The 19,256-nt window shown below is 39.7% G+C and overlaps 1 protein-coding gene across 1 annotated transcript in view; it reads right to left on the reverse strand.

Moving 5' to 3' along the window:
• Nucleotides 1-19,056, reverse strand: part of LOC121871729 (WD repeat-containing protein 19-like) — a 98,211-nt gene extending 79,155 nt beyond the window's left edge. Inside the window, exons 1-2 of the mRNA XM_042374141.1 lie at nucleotides 18,838-19,056; nucleotides 17,838-18,472 (exon numbers count right to left, since the gene is read on the reverse strand). Coding sequence (XP_042230075.1) covers nucleotides 17,838-18,472; nucleotides 18,838-19,056 — 854 coding nt within the window. The remainder of the gene's footprint in view (nucleotides 1-17,837; nucleotides 18,473-18,837) is intronic.
• Nucleotides 19,057-19,256: the final 200 nt, after the last annotated feature.

Consider the following 19,256-nt stretch of genomic DNA (forward strand, 5'->3'; position numbering starts at 1 on the left):
TGTCTCTTACATATTTGTTGGGGCCGTGTGACAAGGGAGGGGTGCTGGTTGATTTGTAACTCCCCTTGAGCGGCCATGAGGGGTACCCTTACACTTGACCCCCCTAATGTCGGGTCAGGTCTGGATGTAAGCTGTGGTCTGACAACCCATCACTACACCTCCTGCCAAGACCAAAACTTTCATGCTCAGAGAACTGATGACACATATAAGTAGACAGTAACATCATGTGCAGTATCTAATATAGTCCCTGAGGCAATAATGCATCCTCACATTTTACAAACAATAACCATAGAGATGTATGCTTTTCTACTGGCATAGTTTGATCTGACAAAGCTTACTATACCTCCCGCAAAGATTAAAGCTTGTATGCCAGGAGAAAAAAAATAAAACATTTACACAGTAAGTGAACATAGAGTGAGGTAAAGATCCTCCACATCTAGCATAGTGTCCGAGGCAAACTTGCAAATCACATTCTACAAACAATAACAGGTGTTACATTGCCTAACCAGGCCGTGTCAAAATAATAATTCGTCCCACTCAGTAGTATGTCTACAACCTTGCGTTTGGTAATACAAAACATTGATCAAATGAACTCATTTTTTGTAGTACAAGTTAACAAAAATCAGAGAATGAAATACTTCAAAATACACAAAAAATACTCATACTTCACATGTTAGGGTATTATATCTTTTTATTGTACATCAATAACATCAACAACATCAGTACATTAGTGTGGTCCAGCATGGCTCACGTCCTCCGTCCAGCTGGTATCGAAGATAGGGGATGCCGGCAGCACAACAGCGGTAGGCGGTTGGTCCTTCTGATGATCCACCTCTTCATCTTCGACTTTCTTCTGATGTCAGCACAGCATGTCTTCTGTCTTCTTTCTTCACATAGCACGTTTTTCTTTCTTCAATACCGCACCTTGTAGGTCGTGTCACTACACCTTCTGACTTCTTCTCACTTCCTCCTGGTTTCTATCATATTCCAGATGATTTTTCTGTTCATCTGCGCTTCCTCTACGTTAAGAGCATTTTCCAACATATTCCAGATGAGTTTTTCTAGTTCCATTTCCTTATTCCAAATGATGTTTCTGTTCATGTGTGTTTCTTTATACATCTTCATTTTCATATTCAAAACGATTTTTCTGTTCCATCTGCCTTTCTTCTCTGCAACTTATCTTTCCGCCAGTCCGGCCGGGGGTAGCCGGTCACACTGGGGGGGATGCCATCGCTCAGGACGACGTGTGGGGCAGTCTCTGTAGTCCTGGTTTCGCCCTCTGTACACGAGTATCGGCTGGATCCTTGACCGTCCTGTCCCATGCCCCCACAGCGGAAATCCCCTCCCTGGTTTGGCTTGCCAGGGTTTTGATGTGTGGCGCTGCATTCCACACTCCTTAACTTCCTAAAGTAGAAAAATATAAAATCTTCTTAATCCTAGACCAGGGAGGACTTGAAAGAAGTGGAGTGGTGTGTGGTGGGTGTGGTGCTGCATTCATCACGCTGCTTCTCCTCTGCTTTATGTGCTGTGGTTGTATTCCGGCTAGCCATGGGGCGGTACTGTGTGTGACATTTTACAGAAACAATCCGAAAGGGATGATGGATTAGTTGGAAGTGTATCCGTAAAGAAAAATATTTACTTTATACGTTACGTTAATGTTTGGCAACTATGGTTTCCGTCACGACAATATTCTCATTAGGCTGGGTCGGGGAGTGAAGCTCTGCTCACTACACTGAATATTATTAATCACTACGCGTCAAAGAGTACATTACAAATCATACTAGCATAAAAACACACTGAGTGAAGCTCTGCAATTATCGCAATATTAAGTGACACTAACCATCAATTTCGAAGCATAACTCACTGGATAAAACATACGGGGGATTGGTGGTGACACAGGGCGAGGTGGGGCGAAAAATACGCGGGCATATGCGCGCTTGGTGGGGTGGGGTGGGGTGAGGTGTAGCGTGGCGTAACCGGGGCGGGGCGGGAACGGACGGGTACGGAAGGTGAGGTGAGGATTAGGACAGGGAGGAGGATATAGGTTGTAAGACATGTTAGGTTATAACAGTTAGTATAGACACAGCTTCTATCACTAAAACACAATGGGTACATTTAACACCGACCGACAATTAAAATGCACTTGGGATACTGAGAACTTTACAGAAAGCGGGGGACACTGAGAAATCATATTAAGCACTGAACATATTCTGGGAGTGTTTTGCTAGTAACAATTCGCGTATATCACGACGAGAGACATTGACTTGAGTTGAAAAGATGACGCACTAGGACACTTTTCACGCTACAACACAGGAATTCCTTATTTCACACTTTTAAACAATACTCAAACTGAATTAAATGAAGGATGAGACGAGCCAGGTGTTATGGCTAACCTAGGGAAGGCGTGAGTTTACGTTAAGTTCACTGCCACCATTGTAATGCCCAAGCGAGGAGGGAGTGGGTTAACGTATAGTTTGCTGTCACCTATAATGACTAAGCGAGGAGGGCGTGGGTTTACGTATAGTTCACTGCCACCATTGTAATGAAGGGTTTTAAAGTAGGAAGTATAGAGAGAATATTTAGTAAGAGAGTAAAAGAGAGGAAGAATTTGGTAGCGTGGCCATGTTAGTTATTTACTCTGTCAATACACTTATCTTATACTTCAACACACATCTATTACGTTCTTAAGGACGACTTCTCAAACACGGCTTCGTTACAACTATTCATTAATTACGACAATGGCATGAACACATTAATAACACCTTCTATCGAAGTTACTAGGACATTATATTTACGTTACTTGGACATCATATTACGTTACTAGACACTGATTCTCGGATACAACATGAAATGAATATACTTCCCACGCAAGTAATTTATCCCATGGATAGCTCTGACAAAAACTCATGTGACCAGGGGGAGGCCTAGCAGGTGGTCCTGGGTTGTCTCTATGGGAAACTGCTTAGCTGGGCACCGGTGTGTCAGGAGGGAAATCTCGCTCCCGCCCGGAGGAGGGGAGGGCTTTCCTCCTGCTCTCTCTGTCTGACTGCCTCGACTCTGCTCCGTCGACTCTCTCTCTGACTCCCCTGAGGGAGGGCTATGACGTCCTATATATTGGGAGATGAGCCATCAGGGGGGCGGCGAAGGGTCTCCTTACATTTGACCTCGCTAATGTAGGGTCAGGTCTGGACTTTTTCTGAGATTAAAGTTGTTGTATATATTGGAGGCAGGTGGCTTCTTCTGACTGGATGTCTCTTACATATTTGTTGGGGCCGTGTGACAAGGGAGGGGTGCTGGTTGATTTGTAACCCCCTTGAGCGGCCGCGAGGGGTACCCTTAAACTTGACCCCCCTAATGTCAGGTCAGGTCTGGACTGTTTCTGAGATGTAAGCTGTGGTCTGACAACCCATCACTACACAAGTCACTGACTTGACTAAGGGAATATAACTTGCATTGCTGGAATTATTGCAAGATAGTGATTAATTTGAGTATAAACATCCCAGAGTTTGCACCGGACATAATAATTTTAGTAATTAACTTCGTAGATTTGAGTACAGGTTGTGATAATTTATGTGGTTGCAGTTTCAAAGTCTTTTGACATCACTAATGTATAATGAGTCTCCATATGCACTGGTTTATTCATGGATCAGTTGTCTAAGTGCAAAAGTAGCCCTGTTGAGCCATCTTGTAGCAATTAATTTTAAAATAGAAATTATAATGTAAAATGTTTTAAGACAATGGTTTAGTAGTGCTGTTAATGTGTGTGCTGTGTAAGTGTCTTGGCATGTCACCTCACCACCTAACTCCTGAACAAGCTCTTCATCAACTTCTTCAAATCCTACATTGTGCTTGGCAAGCTCAAAACACACACACACACACACACACACACACACACACACACACACACACACACACACACACATACATACATCCTTGACCACTGAAGGGTCAAGACGTACCTGGCGCTCCTCTCGGAGCAGCCAGGTCAACTGTTAAGTTGGCCCATACCAACCCCCTCCCCTGAACCCTCCTCCCCACCGGAATATCAACAGGTTCTCGCCAGAAATTACAATTTCATTTAGGAAAGGAATGGAACCAGTGTTGAACAGAGGTGAATAGTGGTGAACAGTGCTTTAGTCGTGAGAACAACTCGACAGTAACAGTCGTACCCAAGTTAACCTTCACACAGTGATAACGGCCCGTGAGACCCAACAACAACCAGCAATGTGTTAATCCGTCTACGATACGAAGGCCTGGAACCACACCTCACTCATATAACACCATCTGTGAGGGAATTACTACACCATGTCAGTCCCCTCATAACACCATCTGTGAGGGAATTCGTACACCACGTGATGCCCCTCATAACACCATTTGTGGGGTAGGTACTATGCCACGTGAGGCCCCTCAAAACACCATCTGTGACGGAATTACAACACCACGTCATGCCCCTCATAACACCATCTGTGAGGGAATTACTACACCACATGAGGCCCCTCATAACACCATCTGTGAGGTAATTACTACACCACGTGAGGTCCCTCATAACACCATCTGTGAGTGAATTACTACACCACGTCTGGTCCCTCATAACACCATCTGAGGGAATTAGTACACCACGTCAGGCCCCTCATAACACCATCTGTGAGGTAATTACTACATCACGTGAGGTCCCTCCCAACACCATCTGGGAGGTAGTTACTACATTACGTGTTTGCTGTTCAACACCTACATTAATCTGTATGTTCACTGTATGTTCCTTTACCCTTCTCTAATGAAGGCTTTTGTTAAACAACCAATGTATGTAATAAGTCATTTATGTCCAATGTATATTTTCAGCCTTCGGGCGGCAGAACTTTTTCAATAAACCGTTAATTATTTTTATTTTTATTATTTACACACACACATACGTGAATTTAGATAACAAGCATCCAGTAAGGGTCTTGTGTGACTGCATGGAAGTGAATTAAAAGATCAGATGTTGAGGAACTTACTGCTTTGCAACACTGGTGCATGTTACACTCCTTTCCACTCCATCTCTCTAATCACCTGCACCTTTCTGCTTTCTCACTCCATATTTTAAATGTTATACAGGTTGTACCTCTCTAGTCCGGCAACCTCGGGACCTGACCGGTGCCGGACCATGGAAATTCACCCTTTTCCTGGATAGATAGTGACTTGTGCTTATGCCTGGAAGCACTAGCACCACTTTCTCTGCGTCATGGTCTCTTTGAAGACATATTGAAGGGTTAAATGTCGTATAGTAGCTTCTCAAATTTCGCGAGTTTTTAATTCTTAACGTATTTTATTGGAACAATAATGAATCTTTTGTTCATAAGAGAAATGACGCTGTTTACACGATTATGCACGTCGTCTGCACGTTGGCGGGCCGCCAACGTGCAGACGACGTGCATAATCGTGTAAACAGCGTCATTTCTCTTATGAACAAAAGATTCATTATTGTTTATTACTGAATGTCTTTTTTATTGAATTAATGTTTATGTGTGCAAAATGAGCAATACAATTCATTAATAATACGTAGAATATTAAAACACATGAGGAAATGACACAGCATTGTTTTCGTTGATTACAAAACCAGTGACTGACTGGTTCTACATATAAAACTGAAGAAAATAAGACCTTGGTTGTAGCTGTAGTAAAATTAATATGGTTGTTTTAAGTAATGTTATTTAATGTTAATAAATGGAACAATAGAAGTAGCTAACGATAATGGTAAAGAAAAAAGAGAGATCGCATATGTAAGTGCGCATGCGCACACGTGAAAACATATCGTCATTACTTTACATAAGAATATGAAAGCAACACTTATTTACTGTTCATATATATTTTAATTAATGTTTCTGAATTTGTTTTTATTGAATTAATGTACGTGTGTGCAAAATTAACAATACAATTTATTAATAATACGTGGAATATTAGAGGAGACGAGACGGCTGCCGGCATTGTTTATGTTAAAGCTTACGAAACCAGTGACTGATTGGTTCTACATATAAAACTGAAGAAAATAAGACCCTGAGTTTAGCTGTAGTAAAATTAATGTAAAAAATGAATATGGTTGCTTGAAGTACCTGTAATGTTATTTAATGTTAATAAATGGAACAATATAAGTAGCTAACCATTAATGGTAAAAAAAAAAGTGAGACTGCTCGTATGTAAGTGCGCACATGTGAAAATATATCGTCATTACTCTACATAAGAATATGAAAGCAATACTTATTTACTGCTCATATATATTGAAGGGTTAAATGTTGTACTCTGTATAGACTAGCAGAGAGAGAGAGAGAGAGAGAGCAGCCGAACTGCCGGATGTAAACAAACCTTAATTTCCTGCGACTTTTTATTTTTATTAAGGGGATTAGCCCACCCGGGAATAGGTCACTGACCCACATTAGGGCCTGAGGGGCAAAAATTTAATGATCCTGTAATAATAATAATAATTCAGATAAGTAAAAAAAAAGAAAAGAAAAAAAGCTGCCTATCTACCTATTGGACAAACTAAAATCGTTCCGGACCACGGGAGTTTCCGGACCACAGAATGCCGGACTAGAGAGGTACAACCTGTATAATGTAATGTTGAAGGGATACAACTTTGCTCATTTATACAGTACTTATACTTATCTCAATCACCCTAAATACACTTCAGCTTTTGTGTTTATTCAAGAAATATTCAGGTCATGAGACCCACTAATCCCCTACCTAAGAAAGGGTGACCTGACATTCCATCAGATCAGTAATATGAGACCACTAATCCCCCACCCTACCTCCACCGGATGCTGAGTCAGGCCAGGTCAGGTACCTCCCCCCCAAAATACTTTAACTTTCATCTTTATTCAAGACATTTTCAGAAAATTCTCTCAATTTTCAACCTCTGAAAATCTACTATTACAGCCAGAAATTTTTTTAAAATTCCGGCTTTGGGAATGATTTTCCGAGCAAATTTCAATTCTGGCTATCGGAGATTTCCATGTTTGAAGGATTCCGGCTAACAGAGATATAACTTCTAGTTATGCCCGTGAGACTCAACAACACCAGCTATGTGTTAATCCATCCACGATAGGGAGGCCTGGGACCACACTTCACTCACTTGACTGAGTGAGGTCCTGTGACACCAGACCACGTGGTGTCCCCATGATGCTACGACACCATGTAGTGAATGAGTTGCTACAGCATCATGTGAGGTTCCTCATAACACCATATGTGAGCGAATTACTACACCACGTGAGATCCCTCATAACACCATCTGTGAGGGAATTACTACACCACGTGAGATCCCTCATAACACCATCTGTGAGGGAATTACTCCACCTCATCAGGCCCCTCATAACACCACCTGTGAGGTAATTACTACACCACGTGATGCCCCTCAGAACACCACCTGTGAGGGAATTACTACACCACGTGAGGTCCCTCATAACACCATCTGCGAGGGAATTACTACACCACGTCAAGCCCCTCATAACACCATCTGTGAGGGAATTACTACAGTAAAGCCTTGAATAACGACGTTAATGTGTCCTCCAATATTACAGTGTAAGGTGAATCGTCTTATCGCGAATCATTAATTGCCATTAAAATAAAGCAACAATAATGAGATGTGTTCCCAAGAGTGACCTTTTCATATCTTTTGTGTGGCTTTTTACCCTCTTTTCCCCCAAAAAACAATACAATTAATGAAAATTGCAAACTACAGTATTACCCCGCCTAACGCGGTTTCACTTAACGCGTTTTTTCATATACGCGGTGCCTCGCCAGAGCTGAACTTTCACTTAACACGGATTTTTTCCACATATACGCGGTGAGTGTCCGGCTGGAGACGCTATTTTTAGATTTGCCCCACCCGCCACCCTGCCTGACTGCCTGTTTTAGCTCATAAAATTCATACAAATTACCCGGCCAGAATATAATTTACATTGCTGGAATTCTTATAATTTGGTGATCATTTTGAATATAAACATCATATATTTTGCATTAGACATACAAATTTTAGATAAAATGTTTTCTCTAGTAAATATGTTATCTTTTGTGCAAAATATATGACATTTATATTCAAAATATTCCTGGTCTTACAAGAATCCAGCAATGTCAATTATATTATCCTAACTTTAGTTTGAGGTATTATTTATTACTAAAAAGTTAAATATTCTGGTTTCCCCACACATCTCCTTGGGACGGTTGGTGGGGGGTGGGGGGGAGGGAGGGACCGACCGACCATCTGTTACCCCGTGAAGAATATTTTTTTTTTTTATTAACTGAAGATATTTGTTTTAGCTCATAAAATTCATACAAATTACCCGGTCAGAATATAATTTACATTGCTGGAATTCTTATAATTTGATGATCATTTTGAATATAAACATCATATATTTTGCATTAGACATACAAATTTTAGATAAAATGTTTTCTCTAGTAAATATGTTATCTTTTGTGCAAAATATATGACATTTATATTCAAAATATTCCTGGTCTTACAAGGAATCCAGCAATGTCAATTATATTATCCTAACTTTAATCTGAGGTATTATTTAATACAAAATGTTAAAATTTATTTTTTTCACCCACTCTTTCTCTTGAAGGGAGGATTGGTGGGGGGTGGGGGGGAGGGTTGGGACTGACCGCGCGGTTGGAAGAGGGGGGGAGGCAAGGTGGGGTACTTTGATTGACAGATAGTGTCGTGAAGAATATTTTTTTTTTATTAACTGAAGATATTTGTTTTAGCTCATAAAATTCATACAAATTACCCGGCCAGAATATAATTTACATTGCTGGAATTCTTACAATTTGGTGATCATTTTGAATATAAACATCATATATTTTGCATTAGACATACAAATTTTAGATAAAATGTTTAATCTGAGTAAATATGTTATCTTTTGTGAAAAATATATGACATTTATATTCAAAATATTCCTGGTCGTACAAGGAATCCAGCAATGTCAATTGTATTATCCTAACTTTAGTTTGAGGTATTATTTATTAAAATTTAGTGGTTTTCCCCCAAAAATTTCTCAGAGGGAAGAGCCAGCAGTGTAGTGTGAGAAGAGGGGGAGGGAATTGAGTCCATTATTTGAATGGACATTAACTTGGCGACTATATTTCTCTATTTCTCTTAAGTATTAATTGTGTGCATGTACCATCATAAAATTAAGATGTTATTTTTACTACAACATAGTTATGTGTCTTCAAAAAGTGGAGTTTGGGGGTCGGGCTGGTTTCTATTGGAATTAATCCCATATGTTCTGTTGTTCACTTAACGCGGATTTCACTTAACGCGGGACCCTCTGGGTTCTATTGACCACGTTAAGTGGGGTACAACTGTACAGTATATTCTTTAAATAATGTTTCTGAATGCACCTTATACAATATAAATGGATATTATGGTCACACAAGAGGAGATGGGACGCCATTGTTTTCGTTTGTGTTTACAGCCGGGAGTCCGGGACGATAGTTCTACAGGAGAAAATGAAGAAAATAAGACCCTGATTTTAGCTGTAGTAAAATTAATGTAAAAAATAAATATTATATGTTTTAAGTACCAGTAATGTTATTTAATGTTAATAAATGGAACAATAGAAGTAGCTAACCACTAATGGCAAATAAAAAAAAAGATGGATTGGGAATGCCAACATATACTTACGTGCGCATTTAAGGATACCGCGTCATTTATCTTTTTAAGAATATGTACAAAATATTCATTATTGCTTATTACTGAATATGTATTTGATTGAATTAATCTTTATACAGGTTGTACCTCTCTAGTCCGGCAACCTCGGGACCTGACCGGTGCCGGACCATGGAAATTCACCCTTTTCCTGGATAGATAGTGATTTGTGCTTACGCTTGGAAGCACTAGCACCACTTTCTCTGCTTCATGGTCTCTTTGAAGACATATTGAAGGGTTAAATGTCGGACACTAGCTTCTCAAATTTCGCGAGTTTTTAATTCGACGTTTTCTATTTGAACACAAAAAAAAACACAATTAAAAATTTTGACAGCGGAAACTCAAATTTCGACGGGTTTGAACTGCCCACCAAATTTCAGACGACGTGCACAATCGTGTAAACAGCTTCATTTCTCTTATGTACAAAGGATTCATTATTGTTTATTACTGAAAGTCTTTTTGATTGAATTAATGTTTGTGTGTGCAAAATGAGCAGTACAATTCATTAATAATATGTAGAATATTTAAACATGAGGAAATGAGACAGCATTGTTTTCGTTGATTACAAAACCAGTGACTGACTGGTTCTACATATAAAACTGAAGAAAATAAGACCTTGGTTGTAGCTGTAGTAAAATTAATATGGTTGTTTTAAGTAATGAATTAATGTTTGTGTGTGTAAAATGAACAATACAATTTATTAATAATATGTGGAATATTAAAACACACGAGGAGACGAGACGGCTGCTGGCATTGTTTTTGTTAAAGCTTACAAAACCACTGACTGATTGGTTCTACATATAAAGCTGAAGAAAATAAGACCTTGGTTGTAGCTGTAGTAAAATTAATGTAAAAAAATTAATATGGTTGTTTGAAGTAATGTTATTTAATGTTAATAAATGGAACAATATAAGTAGCTAACCATTAATGGTAAAAAAAAAAAGTGAGGCTGCGCGTATGTATGTGCGCACATGTGAAAACATATCGTCATTACTCTACATAAGAATATGAAAGCAACACTTATTTACTGCTCATATATATTGAAGGGTTAAATGTTGTACTCTGTATAGACAAGCAGAGAGAGAGAGAGCAGCCGAACTGCCGGATGTAAACAAACCTTAATTTCCCGCAGCTTTGTTGTTGTTTTTTTTAACGGGGATTAGCCCACCCGGGCATAGGTCACTGACCCACATTGGGACCTGAGGGGCAAAAATTTAATACTTCTGTAATAATAATAATAATAATTCAAAAGCTGCCTATCTACCTATTGGGCAAACTAAAATCGTTCCGGACCACGGGAGTTTCCGGACCACAGAATTCCGTACTGGAGAGGTACAACCTGTATATGCAAAATTAAAAATACAATTCACTAATAATACGTAGAATATTAAAACACACAAGAGGATAAGAGACAACATTGTTGTCAGTGTTTACACCCATAATGTCAGTTATCCACCTGAAACTGAAGAAAATATGACCCTGGTTGTTGTTGTAGTAAAATTAATGTAAAAAATATGTAATGTTTCAATTAATGTTATTTAATGTACAGTAGAAGTAACCACTGATATTGAAGAAAAAGTGTGACTGATAATGGAATGCCATTGTATACGTGCGCACTCAAGGAAACATAGTCATTTATCTTAAGAATATGTACAAAAGATTCATTATTGTTTATTACTGAATATGTATGTGATTGAATTAATGTTTTTATATGTGAAATGAACAATACAATTCATTAAAAAACGTAGAATATTAAAACACACAAGAGGAGACAAGACAGCATTGTTTTCGTGAGTGACGATGGTTGTACATAAGAAACTGAAGAAAATTCTACCCTGGTTGTAGCTGTAGTGAACTTAATTTTAAAAAATTGAATACTTCTATGTATGTTTTAAGTACAGTAATGTTATTTAATGTTAATAAATGGAACACTAGAACTAGCTAACCACTAATGGTAAAGAAATAAAGCGAGACGATTGGGAACGCCAATGTATGAATAGTAAGTGTGTACATGTGAAAACATATCGTCATTTCTCTACATATGAATATGAAAGGAACACTTATTTACTGTTCATATGTGTTTTAAATAATATTTACGAATGTAAAAAAAAAATTCTACTCGCCAATGGTGGTAAAGTCTAAAACATAAGGACAGCCAATGAATATTGTGTGAGTTTTTACTCAGATTACAAAGTCATCAGGTTCAACTCTGGCTGAAACTGTAGGTTTAGCTCTGGCTGAAGCTATAGCTGCTTTCTTTTCTCATTATACATCCTTATGTAGAGGTCATTTGCATTTATTTAAATTTTAATGCTTTTTTCTGTTAATGGATCCACTTCAGCAAATATGTTCATTGCTTGCTCCATATAATATCCACAGACCTCTCACCTTTTTCATATCGTTTTAACACATCTAGTTTCTCGGCTAAGCTTATACACTTTCTATTAGCTTTTGAACCAACCCTACCATCACTTGCTCTCTTGCTCATGTTGAATAGGGATGCAAAAATGCTGTAAGAAACCTGAGAAAGTTTTTCTCCTGTTTCTGTTCCAGATGCGTGAAAACGTAAGGACCACCAAGCTCCGACTGTTGTTTACCACTCAATAGCCAGGCAGCTTCTTTGCGCAAAGTGCTCTTCATTTTTTTTACAGTATTTTTTTTTTTTTTTAATTCATATCGGGATTTAGTTATTATTTATATGAAAATGTAATTTTATTTTATTTTTATTATATTTTGGTCGTAAATACGAATGAATAAGGACGTAAATTGAATTGGGTCCTAAATTAACTAGGGTTTTAAATATGAAAAGTTGTTGGTCGAACCGTTGTTATCGGAGGCTTTACTGTACACCACTTCAGGCCCCTCATAACACCATCTGTGAGAGAGTTGCTACACTACGTGTCTGCTGTTCAACACCTCAGCGCACATAACCTACATGACCTCCACTGTAAATATTAATCTGTATGTTCACTGTTTGTTCCTTTACCTTTCTCTAATGAAACCATTTTTAAACTACCAATGTATGCAATAAGTCATTTATGTCCAATGTATATTGGACATAAATGTTCTACAGCCTTCGGGCTGCAGAACTTTTACAATAAACCGTTGATTATTATAATTATTATTATTATTATTATTATTATTATTATTATTATTATTATTATTATTATTATTATTATTAAATAAGTGAATATTTTCTTGATTTCTGTTTTTATTTGGTCCACCAACTTCATCAAACTGCCAGCACTTCTTGATTGGCAAATTTATCTGTAACTTCATCTGCAATGATAGAAAATGCTGCAACATCTTCCATGAGAAGTCTTATAAGCACAGAAACAATGTGATCACCGTTGATTTTGATAATTTCATTTTACACTGTCTTTGAGGTACATTAGGTATTTTTTCGTGCTTTTAGGAAGTGATCCTGCAGTGTTTTATCGCTCTCAGCTAGGAGATCTAGCACTCCCAAGAAGTTCCCATTGTTTATAGATTTTGACGATGAATCATCCCTATGGCCTTGCAAAGGAATATTTTGCCTTCCAAAAACCACTATAGCCTTGATTATCAGTCTCAGTATGTGTAGATTCTTCTTAAATGGCTCTTTTTTCTGAGATGATACCATGTATGTCACTGTTTTTGTTGGGTCCTGGTGAAGCTGACATAGTGTTGCTCCAGCTTCAACAGCATCTTTATGGCAACTGTTGGTGCCTTTCTAGGAAGTCATCTTTCCCAGTGGCCTTACTTAGGTTGGTGAATGGCTTGGTTAACAATGTTCCTGTTTTATTTATGCGGGAATCTTTGGGAGGAGTGATAACGCAATACTCGCAGAATCCACCTAGCGTAGCATCACTGTATACAAGCCAAGATGATTGAAATGTCAGTGTTTTCACGGAAGCATTTTTTCCCTTTATTACAGTTTCATTCATGTACTTATAGCTGGCATACAGTATGGCCTGAAATGCATCTTCAGGTACTTAACTTTGTCATCATTAGAAAGAGAGTTAAGTTTGACTTTACCGCTTACAATATTTCCTACATCATATTCTTTGTATGCGTTCTGCAAAGTGCTCTGTGAATCATTGTCAAGAATTTGATAGTGTGACTCTTGCATGCTCTTTTCAGGGGTAGGATACGACACTGTAATAGGTTCACGTAACGTAATTTCATCAGAGCAGGGTTTTGGCTGTACTGATTCTGATGTACGAAGATACTTGAAAAGTGTTCCTTGCTGCTGCATTTGTCTTCACTTTCATTGAACTTTTGGAGTAAACTCAGCTTCTTTGCCCCCTTACCATGACTGGCATTCGCTTATTAGTCTGTGACCTCACCTAAACACACATGCGGCCCCATCCGATTACCTGACCTAGATGGTGGCCATGTTAATCTCTGACATAAAGTGTTCAGTAACAATAAACAAATGAAATCGATATATCATGAAGCAATCATTTTTGTAAAGTAAATCAATGTAAATCTTGGAACAACCAGCCAGAGAGTGTTGTGATGACACTGAGTGTAAGCTATTTCAAGACCAGACTTGACCAACACTGGAGCAGTTTCAGATACATTCAGGATCCACAGTGCATGTGACCGACCGGTGAACAGAAATAAAGTCTCAGATGTTTCACATCAATTAACACCTCTCCTGTGAGCTATTGTGGTGTGGCAAACTATTGCGGGCCCGGAAGCTGTTAGGTAAAGGCTGATAATCCAAGGTCAACCGGTGTGGCAAACTACCGGGTCAGGTCACTTATCATGGCGCCAACTGTCGAGGTACACCTTGTGAAGGGTAAACTGTCGTGACCTAACATAAGTGTGTAGGTGATATAACAAAATTACAGTATACAGTAATCCTGTGTTTTTCGCGGGAATTACGTTCTGGAAACCCCCACGAAAAGCCAAAACCACGAATACTCCTTTAGGAATCACTGTACCTGTGGCCACCAAGCAGCTCAGGTAGGTCATGCACTTAACCACACCATGCTCTCCATTCACGGCTCAGTGGTCACACTGATCACTGATGCACTGTACCGACATTTACTAACTTCATAATTTGAAACTAATCATATTGTAGTACAGTATACTAATGGAAAAGCGTAAACATAGTTATATACAAAAAAAAATTATTTACAAGTAAATAAAAAAATTTATATTTTGCTGAGGTCGGCAACACCCGCATTGTCAGCCTTACCCTGCTGTCCCAGCGTCTGCCCGCCCTCATGCAGTCACGCCAGCCAACCAGTCCTCTTCCACCCACATTCCTCCACTTAAAGACTTATATTCTGATAAAAGACACAAATAAATTGTCAGTCTTCACCACATCTCGAGCCATAGCTCATACCACCTCTGAGCTTGTCCAATAAACTGTTTTTTTCCGTTAAGGTCATCACTATTCTTGATCTCTTAGTCACTTTAGAGTCTTTGCTAGTAATATTTGCCTTTGATGAGACTGGCTTACTTCCCGGAGCCATGTGGAATGCACGTGGGAGGACAAACAGAAGAGGCAATCACAGTAGTGTTCACAGTATGGTAGGTACGTGTGGACTGAGGCTTCTCGGAGCAGAGGGTGTCTGAGGTGGGAAAGGGTAGCGTCTGTTTGCCGCACTGTACGGGTGACAAATTTAAAATATTTGTTTTTATAGGATATTTTATATACTGTACACTGTACAGTGAACCCTCACTTTACGCGGTCAATTGAACCCACGGCGGCCCGCGTAAAGCGAGAAACGCATAAAGTGAACAACATAACATATGGGATTAATTGAAATAGAGACCGGGTCGACTCCCAAACTCCACTTTTTCGCGACACAATACGTAAAAATAACATCTTAACTTTATGGTGGTATGCACACACACATAATATAGAAGGGAACAATCAATAAGAGAATAATATACTGTAGGTTAGGTTAGAAAAAACAAGGTTTGGGTTAACACTTACGTTAGTAGAAGAGATGGGTCGGTGTACGGGAATGGAGGCTGGTTCCGAGGCAGAGGGCAGGCTACTGGCCCTCAGGTGAGTCTTCATCACTGTCATACACACTTATTAGTGCCTCCCTGACAAATCCCTCAAAGTCACCATCACTGTCTCTGTCACTATCACTGGCTTGGGCTTGATCATAGAAGCACCTGTAGACTTTGTGATGTTCCTGTGCTCCTTTATCGTGGCTGCATCCTTCTTAATTGTCTGGATCGTAGATTCGTTAACACCATCCTGGCGCGCGAGATCAACCTGTCTTGTTCCTTTCTCCAACTCTTGGATGATCTTGCATTTAATTTCGTAGCTTAGGGAACGTCGTATCTTCTTTGGCTTAGGGCGGCTGGGTCCAGATAATGCAAGGTTTCTTTGTGGTGGTGGTGGTGGTCCGGTGGAAGCCATTCTTATGGAATAATGGATACCGATATACACGGTGTAGCCGGGAGGGGTGTAACTGACGCAGGTAGGTCAAGGGGCTTGAACGCTCCCGCGGCGGGGCACGTCATAGTACATTAAACCACTCACAGCTAGCGGGGCAGGGAGGTAAGGATGCTTGGCCCAATCACAGTCCGATACGTCATATGACATCACCGATAACACAACAAAGACATACACTGCGCAACCTACTCGCGCCGCTTATCCAACATGGCGGGATTGCGGGAGAGATGGCGGGAGGTTTGAATCCAAAAATGGCACGGCGCAAGAGGACCGCCAGTCGCTCTCCACGTAAAAGGGTACACGCACCGCGTAAAGTGAGCATTCCATGTTCGGCAGGGTACCGCTTAAACGTGGAAAATCGTAAAGTGAAACCGCGTAAAGCTGGGTTTTACTGTATATATAATTTTTTAGTAAAAAAAGTCGCGAATGGTTAAAACCGCGATAAAAATAAAAGCGATAAACACGGGATACTGTATACAGTATTAATTATTATACAGGGGTAATTATTTATTTATTTTGTTTTTGTAAAAGAAAGTTAGTTTAAAATTAATACAGCAATAATACTGTATACATACAGTTGTATCCCACTTAACGTGGTTTCACTTAACGCGATTTCTCATATACGCGGTGCCTCGCCAGAACCGAACTTTCACTTAACGCGGTTCATCTACTCATATATGCGGGAAGCGGCGTGGGCACGATGCGCACAAGGTCGCCCAGTCATCAAAACATTACCGAGTTCTTCACCCGCCACCCACCACAGCCGGCCCAAGTCAGTGATAGTGATAATTATAGTGAGAATATGGACTTATATGGACTTTGAGGGGTTTGACAAAGAGGCCCTGCAAGCCTCTGTGGTGAATAGTGATACAATTGATACAAGTGATACAGGTGAGGGCCAATAATCTGCCCTCTGCCTCGGGACCAACCCCCCCATCCCCATGTGCCCAGCCATCTTTTCTACTAATGTAAGTGTTAAAAAACCTAATATTATTGATATTTCTCTTAATTATTAATTGTGTGTGCATACCATCATAAAGTTAAGATAATATTTTTACTACAACATAGTTGTGTGTCGTCAAAAAGTGGAGTTTGGGGGTCGGGCCAGTCTCTATTGGAATTAATCCCATATGTTCTCTTGTTCACTTAACGCGGTTTTCACTTAACGCGGTACCTTATGGGTTCAATTGACCGCGTTAAGCGAGGTACTACTGTATAGAAGATTTTATATTATGAACTGCAGTAAATATATATTTAGGAAAAAATATCGATTATTTTGTGATACAAAATTGCAGGAGTTCAATGCTGTATTAAAGAAAAAGGATTGGAATTTTCTGATGAAAAAGGGGGTGTTCTGTGAACCTCCATGAACTCTTCCCCTCCTCCCGGATCTGCCCTTGCATTTGGCAAGTATGAGATAATTTCAGAGCCGGCTCTAGGCTTTAGGGGCACCTAGGCAAGACATGATTTGCCACCCCCCCCCTCATCTCATCCAATCCCACCCCTCCCGGCCTCCCCTCCTCAAAAGGAAAGCAAATCAGTACTAACATTTGTTGTTGCTGCAATTTATTATTACTCCAGTAATTTACATATCATTAATATTTATAAAATCTAGGATCTAAAGTTTTTGCTTCCTGGTTTTCTTTGAAGCAAAATTGTCTATAATGTCATCATGACACATGTTTCCTGACAGCATTATTTATGCTAATGAAAGCATGCCCAGTAAGCCTTTCCTGAGCCATCGTATACCGTAGGTATGTTTTGATAAGCTTAAGCTTTGAGGAGCTCCTCTCTGTTGAAGCTGCAGTTACAGGCAGAGTGACTGCTATCCTCAGGGCTGTCCACATGTTTGGATAAAGCTCTTTAATCTGCTTTTCATGTATATATTTAAGAGGTTCCAATGCTGTCATATTATCTGAGGGAACGTCTGGAAGATTTCTCATCCCAAAGTCCAGTTCTTTCCCATCAATATCTGACTCTCCACCATAGCTCAGGGTGTCACTCAGCTCCTCACATTGTGTTGTGAGTGAATCAGTGGACAGTTCTTTGAAGTGAAAGTTAACTCCAAATTCGTCTCTAACTTCTCCCAGGCTCTGGAACCTTTCATTGAGTGATGTGATGGCAGAGTCTACCACCATATTGAAAAAAGACCCTTCAAATCTTCTCAAAGTATCAGAAATTGGCTCATGTGGAGATTCGTATCCAACGTGTCTCTTCGTCGTTCGAAGTCTCTTTTCCTTTAATACAGCCTCCACATTCATTTCCTCGCACATGTCCTTAGCTGATGCTTGTGCTGAGACAAATCCATTCTCACGGTAGCTCACCAAGGAGGCTTTAGTGTTCTTGAGTAAACTCATAGCCACATCAAGCTGCATGGTAGTAGACTGCAAGAGTTTGGTCACTTGTATATGTTGCAGAATTTCATACCATACCACGGTGCATATAAAAAAAAACCAGTAAGGCCCAACTTCCTCCACCAGTGACTGGGCCTCTATCCTTGTCACAGGGTCTGAGTTTAGTTTGATAACTCACAGCCTCTATAGCTTTGATATGGCTTTCCCACCTTGTATCTGACCATGATTTCAGGGAGATGTCTACCCTGTTTTTCAGTATTGCTCATTGATGTGTTGCAGCTGAAAACATTGTAAACAGCTTCTGAAGAAGTTCTAAGTACCCTAATGCATCTTGGGAACTTTTAGTTCAGGGTATGTGCAGCACAAGACACAAAGAGTGCACAGGGATTTATCACCAAAAACTGTGCTTGCACTCCCTTGTTTTTCCCTTTCATGTTTGATCCATTATCATAGGACTGACCCCTACAATCAGCAAACATTATGTTCAAGTTCTTGAGTTTCTCCAAATGAGGTCTGCCTTGACCTGTTGTCTCTGTTGCTTCTAAAAAGCCAATAAAATGCTCTTTGACCTCCGGGGTGTCTTCTAGCGTTACACTCCTCAAGATGACTGACATTTGCTCTTGATGGCTGATATCAGGTGTGCAATCCAGTTAAGATTTTCTCCAGGATTTTGCCACTGATTGACTCGATGAGCTCATTTTGAATTATTTTACAAGATAGGTGACATGTCTTCCTACTCCACTCTCAATTCTTTCAATGTGTTTCAAAATAGGATCAGATTTAGCTATAAGCTCAACTTCTTTCAGGAAGTTCC

The sequence above is a fragment of the Homarus americanus genome, unplaced genomic scaffold (assembly GCF_018991925.1).
Source record: "Homarus americanus isolate GMGI-L3 unplaced genomic scaffold, GMGI_Hamer_2.0 scaffold39675, whole genome shotgun sequence".
NCBI lineage: Eukaryota > Metazoa > Arthropoda > Malacostraca > Decapoda > Nephropidae > Homarus > Homarus americanus.